Source organism: Galleria mellonella, unplaced genomic scaffold, assembly GCF_026898425.1.
Source record: "Galleria mellonella isolate WM207_F2 unplaced genomic scaffold, CSIRO_AGI_GalMel_v1 utg654, whole genome shotgun sequence".
Taxonomy (NCBI): Eukaryota; Metazoa; Arthropoda; class Insecta; order Lepidoptera; family Pyralidae; genus Galleria; species Galleria mellonella.
This window is the reverse complement of record NW_026442139.1, coordinates 1,218,586-1,242,321: the sequence shown is the minus strand read 5'-3', so window position 1 is coordinate 1,242,321 and position 23,736 is coordinate 1,218,586. Positions and strand designations below refer to the sequence as shown.

At 34.9% G+C, this 23,736-nt stretch overlaps 1 protein-coding gene across 1 annotated transcript; it reads left to right on the top strand.

The window, feature by feature from the left end:
- Window positions 1–365: 365 nt before the first annotated feature.
- On the top strand, window positions 366–19,950 carry LOC113517673 (lysosome-associated membrane glycoprotein 1-like). The gene is made up of 5 exons (XM_052900795.1): window positions 366–573; window positions 761–1,135; window positions 9,760–9,984; window positions 10,566–10,754; window positions 17,883–19,950. The coding sequence occupies exons 1-5, from the start codon at window positions 516–518 to the stop codon at window positions 17,912–17,914; spliced, it is 879 nt and encodes a 292-aa protein (XP_052756755.1). The 5' UTR covers window positions 366–515; the 3' UTR covers window positions 17,915–19,950.
- The last annotated feature ends 3,786 nt before the right edge of the window (window positions 19,951–23,736 follow it).

Below are 23,736 nucleotides of genomic sequence, written 5' to 3'. Positions count from 1 at the left end.
TATTATATACTTTTAAGTATTCATTAATACCTACATAAAGTACAAAAATATTATAATTAAATGTAAGTATTGAAAATAATATAATTTAATGTTTCTATTATATAAATAAAAAAAAAGATTATTATAATGTTGAATTATAGTGGTGTAAATGCATGTTAGAAACGAGTAATATCTAAAAATAATTTTTTACTTTCTTTATTATTTAAAAATAATGTGTAAAGCAGTAAATTTCAATAAATTATAACTAATTAGCAACGCAATGGTATTATATTTTTCTATGTATGCTAGCAACACTGTTTAGCTGTCGAACAGCTGTCGACTGTCATCCGTTAAGTCAAAAAGATGAGATTACATGACATTTAGATATGTAATTAGTCTGTGGTTCTGAGTCGAGGTCGACATTTTTGTTCGTTGTTCACCGCTGCATTAATAGCAAATCATTATTTGCTTTGCATTTTTATCTTCTTATCCTGTCTTCTAATATAAGTCATTAAAATACAAACCAAAACGTGTAAATGGCTCGCTTAAGGTTTTTTGTGTTATTAGCGGTTTTATGCAGCTGTTCCGAGTTGGGTAAGTGCGTTCTAAAATCGTGTTGCAATGGTCAATATCTTTCTTTGTTACTTTTTATCATCACGTCGGGGCGGCGCAGCGTCATTCCCGCTATTGTTGAATCTGATTTGCGTAATTGAGTAGAATTGTTAATTGCAAAGATGGCGTATGATTTTTCTAGAATGTTGAAATACCCACATTTGTTTAGGACACGGGGAGATGACGTCCCCGAAGACGGTGCTGATTGATGTGCCTCCTCAGCATCCAGGGGTGGTTTACAGCGTCCCAGACGACCCAGTGTCCTCCACTGAAGCTCCGATCACTCACCCTACGACGGATTCGACGGAAGAGCCGACGACAACCAGTTCCACAACCACGTCTACAACTACGTCCACGACAACTACAACCCCTCCCCCGCCTCCGCCTCCACCTACTCCAGCCCCAACTCCAGCACCCAAACCTGGTCCAGTCCCTCCCCCAGATCAGGGCATGTGGCATTACACCGATATGAACAACATCACCTGTGTCATGGTCCAGTTTGCTGCTCAGCTTGATGTCAAATATCCACAAGGAGCAAATAACAGTAAGTATTTACTGCAAGTTTTTTATTAATTATAAAATAGTGGGTAGTTTTAATAATGGATTAAGTTTAGGGTAAGGTCTAACATTTGTGACATGTCCTTTTGTCTTTGATTAATTAATTAAATAATTAATTAATTCATTCATTCATTCATTAAATAATATTCACTGTCAGATACTTGTCTCCAATAATGTATATATTTTTTTCTAATAAATTTTAATAGAATTCAAAGAAAAAATATAAATCTTCTATGAAACTTTATAACAAGACTATAATGAAATATATGTCATTAGGTAGGTTTATACTGAAATAATTAATTGTACAAAAATGAAAAAATATTCATAATTTCTTAAGTAATTTTGAACATAAGGAGCAAGAAATGAAAGGTCTTTTTGTATTGGAGAGAAAAATAGGAGAAAAAGCATGTCCTCATTCTTCTATCATTAGGAAAAAGAGGAAATGTGATTTTTGAATAAATATAGAAAAGTTGCAGACATGATGTAAATGGTAACACTAAATTGTATTCTAAAAAATTCTCGAATTTTTAATCTCAACGAATTTAGTATGAGATTGATATGAGAGAAATCTGTTTGATTTATAAAAGAATCATTAACATTGGCTCAGACTTATTGCAGTTAGTGCATACACAAAAAAAAAAAAAACATATAAACAAACTGATAACCTTATTTTTGTAGTCTATTTAAAATATAATTTATAATAATTTTATGTCCGGAAACTATGATCTGATCAGATGTAAGGAGGGTCAAGTTTTGTTGTCTGATAAAGTGAAATTGCATTGCAATTTTATTTGTTTATTTTGCATTTTATTGCTTTTTTTACCATTATTTTATCTATCATAGTCTCCTATTAAGTAGATGAGTAAATTATCATTGTTGTTAATGTGAAGCCAAGATAGCAATTGTCTCATTACTAAAATGATATTGCTGTTAGAAATGAGACTATAATTGTCTATGGTCACCAAGGCTCTTTTAGGAGACATATTTTTAAAGATTCATTTATTTATTTATACTTTTGCATACATTAAAATATGTATACAGGGTGGACTTAATGCCTGATGGCATTCTCTACCAGTCAACCATTACACTAAACAGAGAGAGAAAATGGCGATGCATTATTTTACCAAAAACAACTTGTAAATTAAATATTTTGAGAGAAAACAACATTAATGCATTTTAAGTTTCATTATTTCAAGCTAGATAAGGATTTGTGTGTATGATGAAACATCATTGGCATATTTAATTTTATTTTTTTCTCCTCTACTTTGGGAGCCGGGCTTTTTAAAAAAATACATATTTACTACTAGATATTTTTAAATAGAAGGTTATACTCCTGATCCTGGGGAGAGCGCCACACAATTTTGGGGTGGGCACAGCTCACCTGAATGAATGATCTTTTAAATATGCCTGTGTGAAACTTGAAAACAAAATTGGTCCCACATACAGAAGCTACAATGTCTGATTTGTTTTTTCTTTTGTTTGATATATTTGACAGATTTTTCATTAAAAATAAGAAATCTATCTAGAATTAAATAATAAATGTGTCAGCCAGTGGGAGACTGTACAAAAGTAGATTGCTTGTGTACCTCTGTCCCATTCGTGTTTCTACCGTGAAACAGTTGTGTTTGCATGGCTGTGTTTCGGTTTGAAGGGTGGAATAAGGTGTGAATTTACTGGGTACAGAGGAATAACACCTGAGTCCTCAGGAATGGCAACGCATGGGGGTATCATGGACGAAACAGTATACTCTGTTATGTCCATGGTACTGCTCATGTCTATAGGCGACGGTTACCACTTTACATCAGGTGGGCCGTCAGTTTGTTTGCCATTTTAAGTTGTATAAAAAAAAATTGCAACTTTTTATGTGTTGACTTAAGAAACTCAACTTCCACCAGTATGATTAATTATGAAAGTATGGATGTATAAATAGTATATTAGAGAGTATAATTATCACATTATAAATTGTTTTTTTGATATTTCTTTTTCATATGTGCAACAAAATAACAAATTACATTCACTTAATTGCATAACGTTTTAACAGTTGATAGAAAAATTATGAATCTTATATTTTCAAACTTTTCTTTCATATTTATGATATTGTAGATATATTACTACAATGATATGTTCATATTTTTTATTTTTAAATGGATCATAATGGAATGGTAATGTTGCAGTCAAAACTCTTAACCAGTCAAAAGTACTATTGACTAGCAAAATCAGTGAAAAGTACTTTTAACTGAACAGGTTGGTCAAAAGTGGTTTTGACTGAAAATTATTGGTTATTAGTACCTTTGATTGCAAATTTTCGGTTAGGTTAAGTACTTGTAACTGTTATTTTTGTCAAAAGTTTTTTATTGATTAAAGCATACGGTCAAAAGTACTTTTGACTGATTTTGATAGTCAATAGGACTTTTGACTGGTTAAGAGTTTTGACTGCAACAGAAACATTATCTGCGTTAACGGTATACGCTGACGGGGCACCAGTGAGGGATGATAGATAAAAATAAAAAGACAGGTCAGTTAGCCCATCGTGATGAATACACTTGGAATTGAACACTGGTTTCATAGGGGATCGCGAGAAGGTCGACCTGACAAGGTGTATTGCAAGCAATGGGGCTACTAATCCCCATTATTAACAATTCCTAATAGGTTAATGTTTAATATCATACTTCAGATATAAATCTGTTATTTACTCTTACTACATTCTATTGGTAGGAAGTGCGAAGCCGGGGCGGATCGCTAGTATTTAATATATTAAATTTTGTAATTTTTTAGTAGGTACTTGGTGGTTTGTATTTTCGGAGAATGTAATTTATTTAAAAGGGGGAAAAAAAGGAGGGGGAAAGGGATTGTTAGTAATGGGGTCAATAGCCCCATTACTAGCAATATACCTTGTCAGGTCGACCTTCACGTGGTTCCCCCTGGAAACTATCGTGACTAATTCTAGTTGAATTCGTCAGGATGGGCTAACTGACCTACTTTCATCTTCATCTGTCATCCCTCACTGGTGCCCCGTCAGCGTATACCAATAGCACAGATGGGGTTACCATACCATTATCACCCATTAAAAAAAAAAATATTTAAAAACAGCAGTGTTTCGTGCCAATTCTTTACAGCTAAAGTTACGAATTAAACGGTAGATTTATAAAAACAAAAAATTTATAAGTTTTACATAAATAGTTTGTTGAATAAATATTATTGCTGTTCTATTCTATATCTATGAAAAAATGTTATAACATCAAGTAGTTTAGTAGTAACACATTTAATTTTCATATAAATTGATTTACCTGAAGTGGCGGCGCGGCGTCTATTTCTGTCTGTGGTTTTCCTCCTACGTAGATGGTAGTTTTTTAATTTTTTTTTATTTACGTTTTTTATTTAAAAGGCGGACAGGCTCAGGACCGAATTTAGAAGTGGACAGGCTCAGAGGGCCTACCATCAAATGTTTTCCGAAATTTCGGAACCGAAAGAAACACAAATTTAATGTTAAAATTACATAATACTTACCGTTTAAAAACATTAAAAATATGAAAATATGATTCCTTGGGACTTTTACGGTAGGATTTATGATGAACGAAATGTTAAGCTCCATTTACTGGCCCGATTTAGGTGTGAACAAAAACATGAAATTGAGTCCGAAACTTCGGAATTTCATTTCATGGTAGGCCCCCTGGACCGATTTTTACGGCAGTCTACGGGGGGGGGGGGGATGTTCAGCATTGATAATTGTTGAAATGGTGATGAACAGTCATTGAAATGTAATAAAAAAATTTTTACATTAACACAAGATGCTTACAAAAATACCTGACCAAACAAAATCAACAATAGGAACTAAATACCTTAACAAAGACATTTGAAGGTTGCCATTAAACAATTACTGAATAAATCTAACTATATAAATATATATATATATATATATATATATATATATATATATATATATATATATATATATATATATATATATATATATATATATATTGCTATAATCCTTTCCCCCTTATATAAATATATTAATGGCATGGATATTATAAATATTTTTTTTTATAATTTTTTTATTTATTAATTTTAGTCCAAATTATGTAAACAATGCGGTATTCATTCTAAAAGCGTTCTTTCCCTATCAACCTAAAGGAAGTGGGGGGGAAAGGGATTGTTAGTAATGGAGACTACGAATCGCATTGCTAGCAATATACCCAACTAGGTCGACGTCCTCGCGGTTCCCCCTGGAAACTACCATGGTTAATTCCTGATGAATTCATCATGATGGGCTGACTGGCCTGTTTTCATTCTCATCGATCACCTTTCACTGGTGCTCCGCCAGCGTATCCAGTTAGCGCAGGCGGGGCTACCGTATCATTTTCACCCATCGAAAAAAAAACCTAAAGGAAGTGTAAGAAATTCAGTTAAATACTGAATATTGTGCAAAATTTTTATAGGGGTTAGGGGGGGGGGGAGGGATTGTTAGTAATGAGATCTCACTGACCTATTCCCAGAAATACACCCTATCAGGTAGTTCCGACCTCCGCGTAGTTCTGATCACGAGGACAACTTCGCGGCTGAAAGCTAGTTTAAGAAATAAACATCTAAAAATAGAAATAACCAAAAATAGCTGAGTCGTAGAGTCCAAATTATAGCGTCCGTTCACGATTATGACGTATGAGCCACCGTTCACTGTATATCCATATGTCGGAGCGACGACGCGACGCCCCCTTCAATTGAATAAACACTTGCTGTCTGATAAAACGCATAAAATGCTATTGTTGTAGTAAACACCAGAGGGAGACTTTGTACAAAAGTCGATTGCTTGGGTACCTCTGTCCCATTAGTGTTTCAACCGTGAAGCAGCTGTGTTTGCATGGCTGTGTTTTGGTTTGAAGGGTGGGATATGGCGTGAATTTACAGGGTACAGAGGAATAACACTTGAGTCCTCAGGAATGGCAACGCATTGGGGGGTATCATGAGCGAAACAGTATACTCTGTTATGTCCATGGTACTGCTCATGTCTATAGGCGACGGTTACCACTTTCCGGGCCGTTAGCTTGTTTGCCATTCTAAGTTGTATAAAAAAAAAACAGAACGATGAGCGCTCAGTGCAAATATGACTTTTTTTGTAATGGATGATAATGGTATGGTCACCCCGCCTGCGCTAACGGGATACGCTGGTGGAGCACCAGTGAAGGGTGATAGATGAGAATGAAAACAGGCCAGTTAGCCCATCATGATGAATTCATCAGGAATTTGATACAAACCGCGAGGAGGTCGACCTGGTTGGTATATTGTAGCAATGATGTCATCTCCATAAGATATTTAAATATAACTGTTAGTGAACCATATGTCTAAATAAGTCACGACTTGGTGATTCCCCGCTCGTTTCATTCGGGTAACATGATAAGAAACTTGTTTGGACATACTTACATAGCGCGATCCCGTTAGATTGAGTCCCATGTATATTGGACTGCATTGGTATATCCACTCTGCCGTGTTGCGCTGTAAACTTAGATTTTTTATTTATTTTTTATACCACTGAGGTGGCAAACAAGCATACGGCCCACCTGATGGCAAGTGGTTATCGTAGCCTATGAACGCCTGCTATACCAGAGGTATTACGCGCGCTTTGTCTGAAGAAACCTCTAAATAACCCCATGCTGTATCTCTTGGGAAAACCTCGGCATCGTTCCATTTCGTGGATAACAACTAAGTGATTTAAGTACAAGTACTTCATTGTAACAATTACATTTCGACTTTTTTTTTTTTACACAACTTAGAATGTAAACAAGCTGACGGCCCAGATGGAAAGTGGTAACGTCGCCTATAGACAATACCATGGACAAACAGAGTATACCGTTTCGCCCATGATACCCCCCATGCGTTGCCATTCCTGAGGACTCATGTGTTATTCCTCTGTACCCAGTAAATTCACGCCATATCCCACCCTTCAAACCGAAACATAGCCATGCAAACACAACTGCTTCACGGTAGAAACACGAATGGGACAGAGTTACGCAACGACTTTTACAAAGTATAATAATAATCAAACAGTTTAATTTTTTTTTAAAACATGTAATCAATGCAAATTTACGACCGCTTTTACTAATATAGGTTAAGTTTTTGACAAAATGGGCCTTATGCTTGATTAAATAAATATTATTATTATTAATAAAATGTTTGTCAAATTTATTTTATTCTAAAGTTACGCCAGGATACATCGCATCAATTTGCAAACAGACGTTTTCGCATCAGTGGTTGAAGCACTGTGTAATGTAATAACAGAGCGGTACACGTGATAATAAAAAAGCCGGTCAAGTGCGAGTCGGACTCGCGCAACGACGGTTCCGTATAAAATAATCAAGTTTAATTTTTTTTTGTGTAATAACTACAAATTTAGGGTTTTCGGATTTTTTCCTTTACTTGTGCTATAAGACATTGTTTCTTGCCAAATTTCATGGTTCTAGGTCGGGAAATACCGTATAGAGTTTTTAGATTTCCTTTGCGAATATCAAAATATGCGATATAAATGGAACGTATATGGCCGTATCTTTTGATTGCGTCGATTTAGAAGCGTGATTTTTTCATTGCTTTAAGATATTGCAGACCTGAGTATATGATATTAATTTCAACTTGATACCACCACGCGTTCCTAAGAAAAAGGCTTTTGACAGACAAATGGACGGACAGACAACGAAGTGATCCTATAAGGGTTCGGTTTCTTCCTTTGGACGTACGGAACCCTAAAAAATAACTGTGAATCTCATAATATGATATATCACTGACTTTGTTTTTTTTTAATGGGTGAAAATAGAATACGTCACGATGGGCTAACTGACCTGCTTTCATTCTCACCTATTCATATCTCTCACTGGTGCCTTGCCAGCGTATATCATTAGTGTAGCCGGGGTTACCATTTCATTATAATTATTTAAAAAATAAAACTTTTCACTGTTGAACATTAGCCTTTTCCAGATGGCAAGTTTTTCCAGTTGTTGCCACGCTTGGCAGGCGGGTTGACAATAAAGAAAAAATTATAGATATTGCTAGTGGTCAATTGACGTGTATTTATATGCCAGATAGTGTACAAATGATTCACGCCGTCAAATGACTCATGCTGTACAGACTTTTTGCACATTTACTGTCTTTGTTTAACTCGAAGACAAAAAAGATATATATATAGTTTTCTTGCGTGAATCAGTTATTAAAAATTATAATAATTACCAAAAATTATGTTAATGATGTGCGTTTGCATTTTGATGATGAACAGATGATATGATGATGATGATGATGATGATGATGAATAAATATACCTAGTATTTGAAGCGGTTTAATTAGGGTAGATAAAAAATAAATATATAATAATATATATATAATAATATATATTATATATATATATATATATATATATATATATATATAAAAGCCTTCCCCATAAATAAGGGGAGTTTTGTCCAGTATTTGGCATTCTTGGCAGGTGGGTTGGCAATCGCAGTTAGGCTTTTAGAGATGCTTTAAGAGGGACGTTGTTCCCCATACCTCGCCGTCCCGTAGACGCCTCTTATGACACCAACAGGAAAGGAAGGGATGGCCCATTCTATACAACAAGCAGTATATTCTATAAACATACAGTAATTATGACAAAGCAAAGGCTTAACTTATCTTTAAAAGGGATTTCTTCTAGTCAATCTAACACAGTGGCATAGGAAGTAGTTAGTGGGCTAAATAGGCAGTAGTAGAGAACTAAATAACAAAAATAAATATTTACTTAATTTACATATAAATACATACATATATTTATTTATTTATTAATGTCATACAGTGGAACTTGGTCTGTCTGTCCGTATATCATAGCGCTGTATCTCGGCAGTTATTGAAATTTGGAATAGTTTTACATATTGCTTGCCCAACATACATGAATAAAAAATGAAAATCCCTACTAATATTATAAATGTGAAAATGAGTTTGTTTGTTACCTTATAGCGTCTATACGGCTTAATCAATTACCATGAAATTTGATATACACGTACTATATGGGAGCTACTTTTTGTCAAAAAATACGAACGAAGTTGCGTGAAAAACCTAGTAACAAATGGAAATAATATATAAATATTTTTGATTTACGGTGTCCATTTTGTTCTTTATCGTTGTGGTTTCATAATTGGTAAATTTTTTGCGAAATAAAATATATCTGATTAGATTTTTCCTTGTAATTCTTTTGACGGTGTGTATTTTGCTTGTTTGTAAGTTTTATGTTTTTTTTCTTTTGCTTATTTATGTTTTTAGGACATTACGAACATAGTACTTTTTTTTTTAAAATGGTTGATAATGGAATGGTAATCCCGCCTGCGCTATCGGTATACGCTGGCGGTGAACCAGTGAGAGGTGATAGGTGAGGATGAAGCTAGTCAGTTAGCTCACCGTTTCGAATGTAACAATAAATCGATGGTTTTTAGGGACAACCACGAGGAGGTCGACCTGATATAGTATATTGCTAGCAATGGGGCTACTAATTACTAACAATATCTTCCCCCCATATTTAATAATTAGCTACATTATGGTATAATAACCATAAATAATATTACATTATTAATCTAAGCACCAATTATTCTATTGTTCCAGCACTAACAGATGTGTTCATCAACGTGCCAGCAAACGCGTCCGTCACCGGCGGTAGCTGCAACGCGACTGAGCAGTGGATCGAACTCGTCTGGGGCAACGTCACTGTTGGCAATAACATTTTCAACAATACCCTCAGAATTGTGTTCGCAGCTAATGCCACCACCAAGACCTATACGTTCAAGGGCTTGAATGTATCACTCAGCCCACAGAACTTCTATAACAGCTGTGAGTAAACTTATGCCCTTTACAATGTAAATGGTCACTGACCGCTAATACAAAGTAGCGAATGTCAGATATTATACCTGAAGATACAAAGTTAATGTTTAGTATGATGGACGACTCGATGAATTGTAATAGGCATTCGTTGCTATTTCTCATTTGTCTTGGATTTTTTTTAATGTGTGACAATGGTATGGTAACCCCGCCTGCGCTAACAGTATACGCTGGCGGGGCACCAGTACAGCATGATAGGTGAGGATGAATAGTCAGGTCAGTTAGCCTATACTGAATACACCAGGAATTTAGCACGATGGTTTCCAGGGGGGGACCATGTGGGGGTCTACCTGATAAGGTATATTGCTAGCAATGGGACTGGTAGTGCACATTACTAACAATGCCCCCTCCTCCTGAAAAGGCAGATCAGTAAGCCCATCGTAATGAATGCACCAGGCATTCAGCACGATGGTTTCCAGGGGGGACCACGTGGTGGTCGATTTGACGGGGTGTATTGCTAGCAATGGGATTGGTACTCCCCATTATTAATAAAGTAATCCTCGTGGTATCTTAATGAAGTATAATATCAACAGCCATCAATACCAACGTGGACGTATGGCACGGCAAGGAGTGGCAGACGCCGCTGTCCACGTCGTACCGGTGCTCGCGGCCTACCGAGCTGAAGCTGACCGGCGAGACGAGCAACGTGGCCGCCGCCATCACCTTCACCAAGCTGCAGGAGGAGGCGTTCAGGAACACTAACAGCACATCGTTCAGTGCCGGTGAGTGGCTCACATTAGTACAACGTAACGGCTTGTTCCTAAGAACTAAAACCTTTTACAAGCTAATTTATAGCCAGATATACTAGCTTTGGCTCACAACTTCGTAGGCTCTTCATATAATTCTTTTTTTTAAACATCTATCCCTATATATATGTCCCTATAAAGATGTTGTCTAGTTACAGCTTTAAACCAACTTCAAAAAAGGAAAAGGTCCTTAATGCGGTCGTAAATACATATTTTTATAATTGTTACCTCTTTTTCTAGTAGTTGCCACGCTTGGCATGCGGGTTAGCAGTTAGGCTTTGGAGATGTTTTAAGAGGAACTTTACTATACTATACTATGCTATACTCTAACGCTATCCAGAGGGCATTTGCGGACCGTCCATACTGCCAGTATTTGAATCGTTGCAGAATGATTCACACGCTGGCTAACATACAAAAAAAGAGGGGAAAGGGATTGTTAGCAATGGAGTTTGACAGCCCCACTGCTAGCAATATGCCCTATCAGGTCGACCTCCGCGTGGTTCCCCCTCGAAAACATCGTGAACAATTCTTGTTGAATTTGTCACGATGGGCTAACTGACCTGCTTCATCTTCACCTATCATCCTTCACGATGCCCCGCCGGTGTATACCGATAGTGCGGGTGGGGTTACCATGCCATTTTCACCCCAAAAAAAAAATTATATTATTGTCCATCCCTCGACTTATAAGCTCTCTTAGTCGCCTCTTACGACACCCACGAGAAAGCAAGGAGTGGCCCATTGCCCACATGGCGTTATAGTTTTTTTTTTAATGCATGTTTAATGGAATGGTAACCCCGCCTACGCTAACGATATATGCTGGCGGGGCACCACTGAGGGATGTTAGGTGAATAATGAAAAAAGGCAGGTCAGTAAGCCCATCGTGATGAATACACCTGGAACTCAGCACGATGGTTTCCAGGGGGAACCGCGCGGAGGTCGAACTGACAGGGTATGTTGCTAGCAATTGGACTGGTAGCCCGCATTACCAACGATCCCTTCCCCCTTATACATGGCGTATAGTAATACATTCGGAGATTTTTACAGCGAATAAATATAACAAACTATATTTATTAACAATAATGTTCGTTTGTCACGTTATCTCGGGTCTGGCGTGGCCGATAAATGTGTACCTAATGATTTGTTATTACTGATAACACATTGTAGGCACCTAATGTGATAAAATATAATATTATGATGTACACGAAATATGCCAGTTGAAATTGTACGAATCGACCATTAGATGCAAAGGTCGTGTCAGAGCAGGTCTTAATGTTTAAATTTTTTTTTTTTAAAAATAGGGAGACTGTCAAAAGTCGATTGCTTGGGTATCTCTGTCCTATTCGTGTTTCAACCGTGAAGCAGTTGTGTTTGCATGGCTGTGTTTCGGTTTGAAGGGTGGGATATGGCGTGAATTTACTGGGTACAGAGGAATAACACCTGAGTCCTCAGGAATGGTAACGCATGGGGGGGTATCATGGGCGAAACAGTATACTCTGTTATGTCCATGGTACTGCTCATGTCTATAGGCGACGGTTACCACTTTCCATCAGGTGGGCCGTCAGCTTGTTTGACATTCTAAGTTGTATAAAAAAAAAATATGGGCCCAGTATGGACTAGGCCACACTTTCTTTTTCTGTAGGTATAGAATGAAGTGACTGAGGGAACTTAATATTATAAGGATGGATAGCAGCGTTCCTCTTAAAACATCTCTAAAGTCTTAAGTGCGGTTGCCAACCCGCCTGTGGCAACTATTGGTAAAACTCCCCAAGAGGGCTTATCCAAACATCGTCATCACATCATTAGTTATCCGTCCACTGAGGACCATCGACCTTCCCCATAAACCGCCATAAGAAACGGTCCTAAGCCACCTGCATCCAATGACACCTTATAATGCATTTGAGGCCGTCATCGCTCCATCTAGTGGGGGGTCGTCCCACACCGCATTTGACCGTACACAGTCCCCACTCAATAACCTTTTTCCCCATCGAACTATACGACCAGCCCATTGCCACTTCAGCTTGCTTATCCTTCGGGCTATGTCGGTGACTTTAGTTCTTTTACCGAGATCCTCATTTCGGCTTTTGTAACGCAAAGTAATTCCAAATATAGTTCTCTCTCTCTCTCGCAGCTCGCTGAGTAATTTAAAGCTTGGAATATATATAAACAAATATACATAATTAAACATGATTATATGTTTTCCCAGCGGACCGCGTGGAGGTCGACTTGACTGTATATTGCTATCAATGGGGCAGCTAGTCCTCTTTAATAAAAAAAAACCCTTTATTGTCGACTTATTTAAACTGCATTACAATTTCTAAGTATCGTAGATCGTGTGTTATCTATCTGTATAGAGGCGGCCTCGTCCAACGTCGTATCGGCAACTTACGTGCTTCTTTGAGTTTTGTTATCGAAACATCTTTCTGTGAATTATAACATTATGTATTATGTCAGCATTTATATACATATAATAAATTTGTACGTCCATATGTCCTCGGCATGGAATAGGCCGCCCCTTCCTTTCCCGTGGGTGTCGTAAGAGGCGACCATTATGCAAAGAAGTATTAACATGTTAACAAAGCGTAAATGTTTCTGGAATGTTACGATTAAACAGTTTGAACTCCCCATTTGCATGTACGCGGCGACACTAGCACATCCTGCGGCACACACGCCGGACGATGGAGTCATTGATATGCCTGTCTAGTCTAGTCTAGTCTAGATTGGTAAAAATATTTATATGTCTGCAGCGAGTGTTATAATTTAATATAATTTTCTATATTATTTTTCTTTTTTTTTTTTATACAACTTAGCATGGCAAACAAGCTGACGGCCCATCTGGTGGGAAGTGATAACCGTCGCCTATAGACATGAGCAGTACCATAGACATAACAGAGTATACTGTTTCGCCCATGACACTCCCATGCGTTGCCATTCCTGAGGACTCTTTTTTTTTATGGTTTGCGGTACAGTATTTAAGGCATCCCGTCCTCGCTATTGGATACGGGTGAGGGAATGCCTATATAAGAGGGTACTTGGTGGGCGTAATTTAGACGCAATATTTGAGGAGTATTAAGAAGATGTATGTCGGTGTGAGTGAGTATATATGTGTATATAATAATAAAATAACAAAAACCAATAGAATTCATTCATTTCTGGTCATAGTGATCAGGACAGTAAAATAAGATAGAATAAATTTGACTTTTTTTTTTTTTAAAGATATTAAAGGTACTGCTTATGATATATTTTGTTTCCTATATTTTTAAGGACGGCCATAAGTTGAACTATAAGACGTTTCAAGGTTATCCATTCATTACTGGACACTTTGTATATCGTCATAGTCGTAGAATGCTGAGAGGGAGACGTTGTACAAAAGTCGATTGCTTGAGTACCACTGTCCCATTCGTGTTTCAACCGTGAAGCAGTTGTGTTTGTATGGCTGTGTTTCGGTTTGAAGGGTGGGATATGGCGTGAATTTACTGGGTACAGAGGAATAACATCTGAGTCCTCAGGAATGGCAACGCATGGGGGGTATCATGGGCGAAACAGTGTACTCTGTTATGTCCATGGTACTGCTCATGTCTATAGGCGACGGTTACCACTTTCCATTAGGTAGGCCGTCAGCTTGTTTGCCATTCTAAGTTGTATAAAAAAATACCGACGGATCTGACAAATATTACATAAATAGATCCGTCAGTATTCTACGACTGTGACGATATGTACTATGTGGGACGGAGGAGGACGTTGGTTACTTCTATCCTGGTCATTTAACATATGCCGGTTATATGCGTACGAAGTTGTGAGCTTATTCATTAATTATATTTTATGTAAAATATTTAAATGAATGAAAACTCTTTCCTTTGAAAGAATGACACAGATTATAAATACTAATAATATGTACACAAACAAAATGAATAATTATTTACATACACTTAATTACGTAAAATTATATTTAACATTTTAAGTATGATTTTGATATTTTAGTAATATTTCTGTATGTTTTTTTTTTGTATGGGTGTTAATGGAATGGTAACTCCATCTCAGTGATAGGTGATAAGTGAAGATGAATCAGGATTTGTTGAACAATTTTCAGTTAGCCCATCGTGACGAGAAAGAGTTCCGCGTTAAATAAGATATATAAGATGGAGAATACCTTTTCACCCCCGCTCCGAGAGGTGTGTTTCAGCGCGCGAACGGCGCGTGGATGTCGCGGTGGGGTGCGCGCGGGCCTGGTGGTGGTGGTGCTGGTGGCCTACCTGGTGGCGCGCCGCCGCTCCGCAATGGGTCAATTAGACCCCATTACCAGCGCTAGACAATGACCAGCTTTTCATCCCCACTAGTAGCTCCCTGCACTGACACCAGCGCTGTGAGTCAGCGTCAGTCGAGCCAGTTTCTTTTACCCAATATGAGACACTTTTCATATATGTATTTTCTATTGTAATTGTGTTTTTGTAGCAATAAATATTTTCTTTTTTTTTATACAACTTAGAATGGCAAACAAGCTGACGCACAGTGGGAACTTTGACTCCTTTTCATCTCATAAATCTATAACTTCCGTATTAATAAAAATATGTACATGATTTTTTTTCCTGATAATCTTAAATATATATGCTTTTAAATTATGTATGCTTTGTGAGTAAAAATTTATTTCTAATAGTTATAAATAATATAGCGGTGCTTACATTTATGTCCTAAGAAATTTATACAGGAATAAGGGGTAAAAAACGATAACGCTCAAGAGCTCCTTTACTTCATCAAAAAGTTCTAAATATTTTTTATTGGAAGGTTTTCTGTATGTGGTGGTATATAAAAGGTGCTCTTCGGTGGCTACCCTCGAACATTGTCTTGCATGATGAAGCGAACGCTTTGTTCCGTGACTCTTGATCATCGCGCGCGAAAAGTAACGTATCACACTCCAATGAATCAATACCTTGTGATTTTGCGGCGTAACCACGAATCAACTTGTATGATAGAAACAATAAGCAATTCTTTGCTATCAAACAACTCCTCATATTTTCTTACTGCCTTGTTCACCTACAAAAATGCTAAGATCTTCATCTTTTGACTGTTATATGTATCATTAAGAAAATTACTGCGTATTTCACTCTTTTTTTCTGACGGCCATGCTCGTAAAATATCAACGATGAATGCTTCATCTACTTCAGCTCCTACCACTAGTGACTCCCTGTACATATGAGTTCAGTATGAAATCAAGTCCACAGGTATCAAGCAGTCCCTTGTTTTTCCGTTTCTTTGTACTCTCTGAACTGTCATCGTATCTTTTAGTCTTCCTCTTTTCTCTGTCGAAGTAGAAGGTTCAGGTTCGCATGTTGTTTTTTCTAGATTTACAGCATTAAACCAATTGCTATTTTGATTTAAAAACTGTTCTTTCTTTCGACCACATTTCGTATAGCGTTGACGAAACTGAGTTATGAAGGACTTCTAAATACTTGCGAATATAGCAAAAATTCTATATTCGCATCTGAAGATTCGGTAATATTATTTTGTACATAGTTTGAGATATAATCAATATAATTTGTATCACTTTCAACAATAAGAGACTTAAGTCGCGTCCAGTACACGAGACTTCACTTATTGCGGAGAGATAAGTAATTAACAATTGTTTAGAAATGACAAATGCTTATATATATAAGAACTGTAATATTTCATATGTAAATGCACTATTTTATACTTAATAATGATCATAGACGTGTGCAAAATTACTTGATTTTAAAAAATTCATCATTATGCGGTTATGCGGTAAAGAATAGGTCTGTATGAAAATGGGAACTAAATACTATGTGAAATACTTGTAAAAAGTAACGCAAAAGATAAAATATAAAGTAATAATTGAGACAAAAGTATTTTTTTGAGTGTCCAGACAGAGAATCTCAAATAAAGAAAAAAATCTTAATATACGTACTTAGAAAAAAACATTCTCACCATGATATTATACTAGATTTAAATATATTACGAGTAAAACTGCAAAAAAAAAAAATCTTTTGCCCTCAAATTACATTATATTTCCTAATAAATTAAACCAAAATCAGAACTTCGGCAAGTCGGCAACTGTCAAATCTCCAACTGAAAGTTTGAGAAAAGAAAATAATACATATAACGATATATGGATCTTTGGTTAAGTAATATTGTACTAAACTAAATATATTTTTATTTTATAGTAAAGTACACATTCTAAGCATTTTAAAATGGTATCACACTATATGACTTCTATTGTTTTGATACTATAAAATTATACCAAACGAAATTTAAGTTTCATAATTATTTTTGTATTTTTTTCATTCCTTGACTTTAGATGCTCTGTTCTATGAAGTATGAATAGTGATAGATTTGAATCATACTTATAATGATAGAGTAACTCTTTAGCTACAATTTGAGGTATTATACATGCATATCCACAGAGTTTTAGAAAAAGTATTTATGAGATGGCTTTCTTAGGAGAGTTCCCACTGTGTGACGGCCCACCTGATGGAAAGTGGTAACCGTCGCCTATTCTATTCTAAAAATGATCTAGTAATTTTTAAATTTATTCATTATAAACAAATAGATATACAAAAAGACAAATGTTTCTTTTTTTACTGTAATAATTTAGGTCATCTCTTATCACGTTTAAAATACGTCAATACCCAACTAGTTCCAAACTCAATAGGAGAATATTATGAATAAGGGATTCATGAAAGCACTTTAAGACTGTCGCGACCAGCGCGCTTTATTACTAGTTTTTTTTTTTTTTATACAACTTAGAATGGCCAACAAGCTGACGGCCCACCTGATGGAAAGTGGTAACCGTCGCCTATAGACATGAGTAGTATGTACATAACAGAGTATATTGTTTCGCCCATGATTCCTCCCATGCGTTGCCATTCCTGAGGACTCAGGTGTTATTCCTCTGTACCCTGTAAATTCACACCATATCCCACCCTTCAAACCAAACACAGCCATGCAAACACAACTGCTTCACGGTTATTCTTCATGTATAGGTTAATTTTTTTTTTTTTCCTAAAATTATGTACACAGTAAACAGAAAACTTTTCATAAATAAATTGTATATTCTATAATTATTTGTATAAGCATATTTTTTTTTATTTCCAGATAACACGGCATCGGAGTATCAGTGCAAGTAGTCAATATATAAATATTATATTATATAAAACAAACAGCATCCTTCCATCCAGTCTGTTCATCCGCATCGCGACCACAGAACTCTGCACGCCGGTACGAACGCTCAAAGCAATTGATTCCCAATCATTAAAAGGGACTTAAATATATATATATATATATATATATATATATATATATATATATATATATATATATATATATATATATATATATATATATATATATATATATCACCCTATAAGCGATATTCGCTTGAAATACATATTTTATTTTTTAATTTTTGCTTGTTTAAAAATATATATTTCGTAATTTGATATATACAATGGCTTCCTACACAATACTGTGGCGATAGTCATTTGTATTTTGGAATTTAAAAATTGTATAGTGAAAAAACTGGTTTATAGTACTGAAGGTTTTGTTTAACTAAAGCATTTAATAAGGCAGCAATAAAAGGCGTGAGCAGAAGTCTTAATTCTTAAAAATGTTATAGCACGAATAATGGAGAGCAGAGCTCTTGAAGCTCTGTACGTATCGTAACGTAAAGCATTTTTTTCTACGCCTGCAGCGACTATTTATAAATACCATAGATAAAATTTTCTTTAGTAACTGGTTGGGAATCAGTTGTCGCGACTCTGTGTCCTAAAATATTGTAAATGCGTAGATAGGTCGCACGTAACATTTGCTCAAGCTTATTTTGAAAGCTGGCAACACTCATGTCCAGTTGTCGTTTTGTTCACGTTTAGGTTATGTCAAATATAACTTGTACAGTTTTATGTAGAAAAAAATTGCATCACTGACTGTGTTTAGGTTTCCGAAATGAAAAAAAAAAAATAGGTGGATACAAGTGTCACTTTAGTGTTCTAATAAAGTCTTTGAGATAGGTACCAGAAGTATTAAATTAACATATTTCAATTAGAACAAGTACATCTGTTCGCTTCTCATGTGGTATTAGAACAACTATATATTGTTTCAGAACATCGTTAATAAAAAAATAATAATAGCTAACAAAAATAAAAAAAAATGGCCATATTCTGCTCAGCATTCTCAATTTTATTTCTGCTGGATGGAGTTTTGATTTTTTATTATTTTTTTTTTTAAATAACATTATTATCCAAAGCAATGATCCAGAGATGGAAAGAGTTTTAGCAAAAAAAAAAAAAGACATTCGTCTCGGCCATAATTATAGATAGAATTTATTAAGATTTTAAAATTCGAAAGATTCTTTTCCAATTTCAAACTTTTATTTAAAAGATGCAGTCAAGGAATCTATTCATAAATATAATATGTGATGTTATTAGTTTTAAATGTGATGGGGTTAGCATAATATGTCAAATAAATTAACTATTATTGCAATATATATAAATATATATTTTAATTAATTTTAATTTCTTTCATTGTATTAATTATTTTTGAATTCTAATTCCGTGATTGTGTCCAAAGATGTTGTTTCAGTTATACACAAGTATAACGAATCAGTTTTACATTGGTTTCTGTCCAAATATTGAGAATATTATATTATAAATGGCGCTCGTAACTATACAGTTGATACGAAGCAGTGTCTTTCTTTACTGTAGTTAGTATTCGACATCTACTTATGTAAGTGTAAAAGTACGGGACATTCATTGCTGAAGATCAAATTGATGGGATTACTGGTTACAATGTTCTGGCAACACATACTTTGTCGATATTTTTTTTCTCAACGTTTTAACGGTCCTGGATACTAGTCTTTTAAGCATACCAATATAATACTAGTGTTGCCAAATAATATTTAAAAACTGGCAATGAATCGCCCTGTATTGCGGCGGTACCTTATTATCCATCTTTGAAGGGTTCTCGCCGAGGTGTGCAAAAAGTTATCGTTGTGTGACTAGACCGGGATTTTTATTTTATAATTCCATCGATTCGTTTATTGATTTCTGAATTTTATCTTTTTTTATTTTATTTTTAAACGACCCGCACTGGCCAACCAACGATAGCTAGACTCGTGTTGGACGAATTGTAATTAATTGATGAAAAAAATAAATGTTTTTTATTGCCATACCAGACTTTTATTTCATTAAAGCAGTTACAATAAATACGTACATAATTATTTACACAGTAGTTCATTATTTACACAGATAAAAGCTACTGAACACGTTTTGCTAATAAATTATTTGTGATTATGCTGTTAACTATTAAAGCTGATCCCTATGTCTGTATGTACAAAGTAACTACGTTTATAATAAACCTCCAATCCTGGGCAAAGCATGAATGAATCTATATTATTGCTAGCGAGTCCTTGAGAAAAGATAGCGACATCCGACATCTTGTTCTTTCTCATGCGATCGAAAGAGATATATATATATTGTACTTATAATATATAGCAATACCTATATATTGGTAGTACAATACCTATATATTATTGCAAGAAAGAATATAATAAATGTCTGTTATCCAATATACTATATATTAGAATGAAGAATCTGATAGAAATAAATATATCTGATTTGTATGAGCGATATTAAAATAGATCATTAGCTTTTTATCCGTCATCAATATCTATAGCAACCCAATAATGAACGGATATAATGAATATGGAACGGTAATGATATTACCATCCCTACTTGGTACATTATAGTGAGTCTATGTATTGATAGATTCGTTTATCACTTGTCTGGGAGGTACTGGGCTTTAAACAAGTGAATTTATTCTTTGTTTCATGTGTATATCATGAGAAAGAATAAGACTGAATGTGCCGTCTCGTTCTTAAGGGACAAATGAAAATTTAAAAAAAGAATAATTAGAAATAAATTACATAAATGTAGAGCACGAGTGCTAAATGATACGAAGCGTTTCTATTTCTACAAACGTTATTGATTAAATTTTGTAGTAGCGAAGTAAATAAATTTTATGCTCGTACAAAATATTTACATTCCTTTAACCGAGAGCCTGATATAAATGGTACGGGCAGGACTAGACGATTCAGTTTCTTACGTATATAATAATATACAATCTTTTACATTGCCAAGAATAAAATATTAACGCTTATAAAAATAGATACGCTTTTAAGTCTCTGACACAACTAAAGGTTTAAAAATCTGTCAACATAAGTTGATCGCTTGGTTATCTTTATTAAAAGTGTCACCAATGAATTAGCATCACAGACTATAGCAGCTGGCAAGCGATATTTCTTTTGGTATTTGTGGTTTCGACCGCCATGGAGTAGACCAGGGAGTCAACCATGAAATGAAATTCTGCTTAATTTCGTGTTTTTATTCATACCGAAATCGGTCCAGGAAATGGAAGTTAACATTTCGTTCGTCATAAATCCTACAATAATAGTCCAAATGAACGATATTTTAACATTTTTTTATATATTTTTAAACGGTATGTAATATATAATTTTAGCATCAATTTTTTGTTTCGTTCGGCCTCAAATTTATAAAAAAAACTTTTAAAATCTGACAGGTTCAATGCCTAGACAGAGAAAACTAAAATGCTTTTATTCGAATTATGTGAAGTTTTTTTTTTGCTAAATTGTTTATGAAGCAAAGAGCTTTGCTGTAAAGTTTTAAATTTCTGACTTACATCTCGATTAATTTTTTAGTCTATGAATTTATGCTTCTAATAACGATTTGCAAGGTCATTTGTGCGTTGTAATTTGATAAAACTGTCAGATTTTAAGCGTTTATAATAATCGTAAGTTGATATCATAATTTCGTTACATAAATTTGAATTGTATCCAAGTGAGTTAAAGTTTGAATTGCCAATTCTTTTTTTAGTGTTCACAGATGCGTCCAAGTCTTGCTTATCAAATGAGTACGAAACTGACGTTAAATTTAATTACCCACTACTGACTATAATGTAAATGCATTTCACAATATGGTTATTTAAGGTTACTTGCGTGCACGGTAGTGTAGTGCCAAGTCATGTTATATTTATTTATGAAAATATGTTATTTCACGTAAAAACGGACAGAAATTACATAACGTAGAACAATTATATAAATTGCCACTTCTATAGAATATGTTACGATTAGTGAGTTTATTAAAACAAATCTTATTATGGTTATTTGTCTCGTTAGATTCTGTGCTAAAAACACTGCTCGATCAGTTAGCATAAATGTCATTTCTCGTTGCTCTATTCGAGCTTAAATTTCAATGACTTTGTAAATATGCCATATTTTTGTATAACCGTGTCCTTGTTGCTGCATTATGGACATAGTTGTACGTCAAAAGAACGTAATCTACGATCATTTACACACGCATTATGTTGTACATACAAAGGCACTTATAAGTGGGGTTACTTATCTATTTGAAACTTAAAATAAACACTATACAGTATTAAGAGCTAGGAATACTGGTGATTAAGTACCCCGACTATTTACATTGAGTATTGTGCCTCCAGCGGATAATTTAACTTATATTTAACTTAATTTTACTTTTTACATTAGCCTCTATAGGTGTCTAGCCTCATGAAAATTACATTCATTAATTAAAAATGTGTAAATCCCCCATATAAATGTAAAGTCATGTAATTCAGGTGCTAAGTATTGCATAAACTATGTTTTTTTGACTTAGTTTTGGTTAATGATCTTAAGATACTATTACCCTATAGTTACAGTTCAGATTGAATAGATAGAGTGTCTCCATAGAAATGCTTCGAGAAAAGCGGGTCAACTTTTTTATACAATTCTGCGTGATAAATAGTTATGAGTGAAATCCTTCTATATTTATTTTATTTTATAATTTCTTTATCTTTTTAATGCGTCAACATTCATTTTATTTATTAAATAATACCTCAATATACATTTTATGCGTAAGTATATAGAACACTGATAAAAAAACGAGTCAGATAATTTGACAATTAGCCGACAAAAAGTTGACTCGTTTTTGAGGCTCGAGGCTCTATCTTTATAATCTAAGAGTTACAGTAATAAATTACAAACACTTGTTTATTTTATTTTAATATAAAAATTAAGGGAAAATAACATAAAAACTATAAATTGTATGGATTTGACATTACATGTCAAATTATTTAATTACTCTGTAGCATAATTTTATAAGGGGGTTTACATGGTCGCAACTTCTAATCATGACAAAGATTAGTCAAGTAAATGTTTTTTTTTTTTTTAAAACTTGGAATGTCAAACAAGTCGACGGCCCACAAACTTAATAGTGATACTATCTGATGGAAAGTGGTAACCGTCGTTTATAGACATGAACAGCATCATGGACACACGGAATGTACCGTGAAGCACATAATACCGCTCACGCTTTGCCATTCCTGAGGACTAGGATATTATGCCTCTGTACCCAGTAATTTATTTTATTTTTTCTATTTATATTTTTCAGTATAAAATTAAGTACAAGTACGCTATTGCGTCCTACGTAATATGGCAGTAAGGTCGATATTAAAATGGCACTATTTGGTAATTAAATATTTACAATTAAAGGCACATAACAAATATGGTAGCTTTCATGCTACCAATGTGCGTAGTCCTTGCCCTTAACAACAGTTTGGGCATAGATAATTCAGAAAAGAAAAACTAAGAAACAGCAAAAGCTGTAACTTCAAAGTATAGTCTTTACACTATGCCGAGGTTATAGGAGGCTAAAGAAACATGTGTTCATTTGATTAATATAACTATGGAATATGACGCAAATTTTGAACCTTCAGATCTTTTGGTTTAGTAAAGGTTTTCTGGATTAAGCACACTGACAAAAAATGGCCCAATGACATTTTCGGTGTACATATGGTATATGGCCATAACAACTGTCTCGTGAAGTACAAATATTATGGCTGAGGGCCATGTTAATTTCTCAACAGGCTGTAAATGGTCAAA

Excerpts from the sequence above, each read along its gene's own strand:
- LOC113517673 (XM_052900795.1), top strand. The coding sequence starts at position 516 with ATGGCTCGCTTAAGGTTTTTTGTGTTATTAGCGGTTTTATGCAGCTGT. Across the intron at positions 574-760 it reads ATGCAGCTGTTCCGAGTTGG|GACACGGGGAGATGACGTCC; the intron begins GTAAGTGCGTTC and ends ACATTTGTTTAG. Across the intron at positions 1,136-9,759 it reads TCCACAAGGAGCAAATAACA|CACTAACAGATGTGTTCATC; the intron begins GTAAGTATTTAC and ends CTATTGTTCCAG.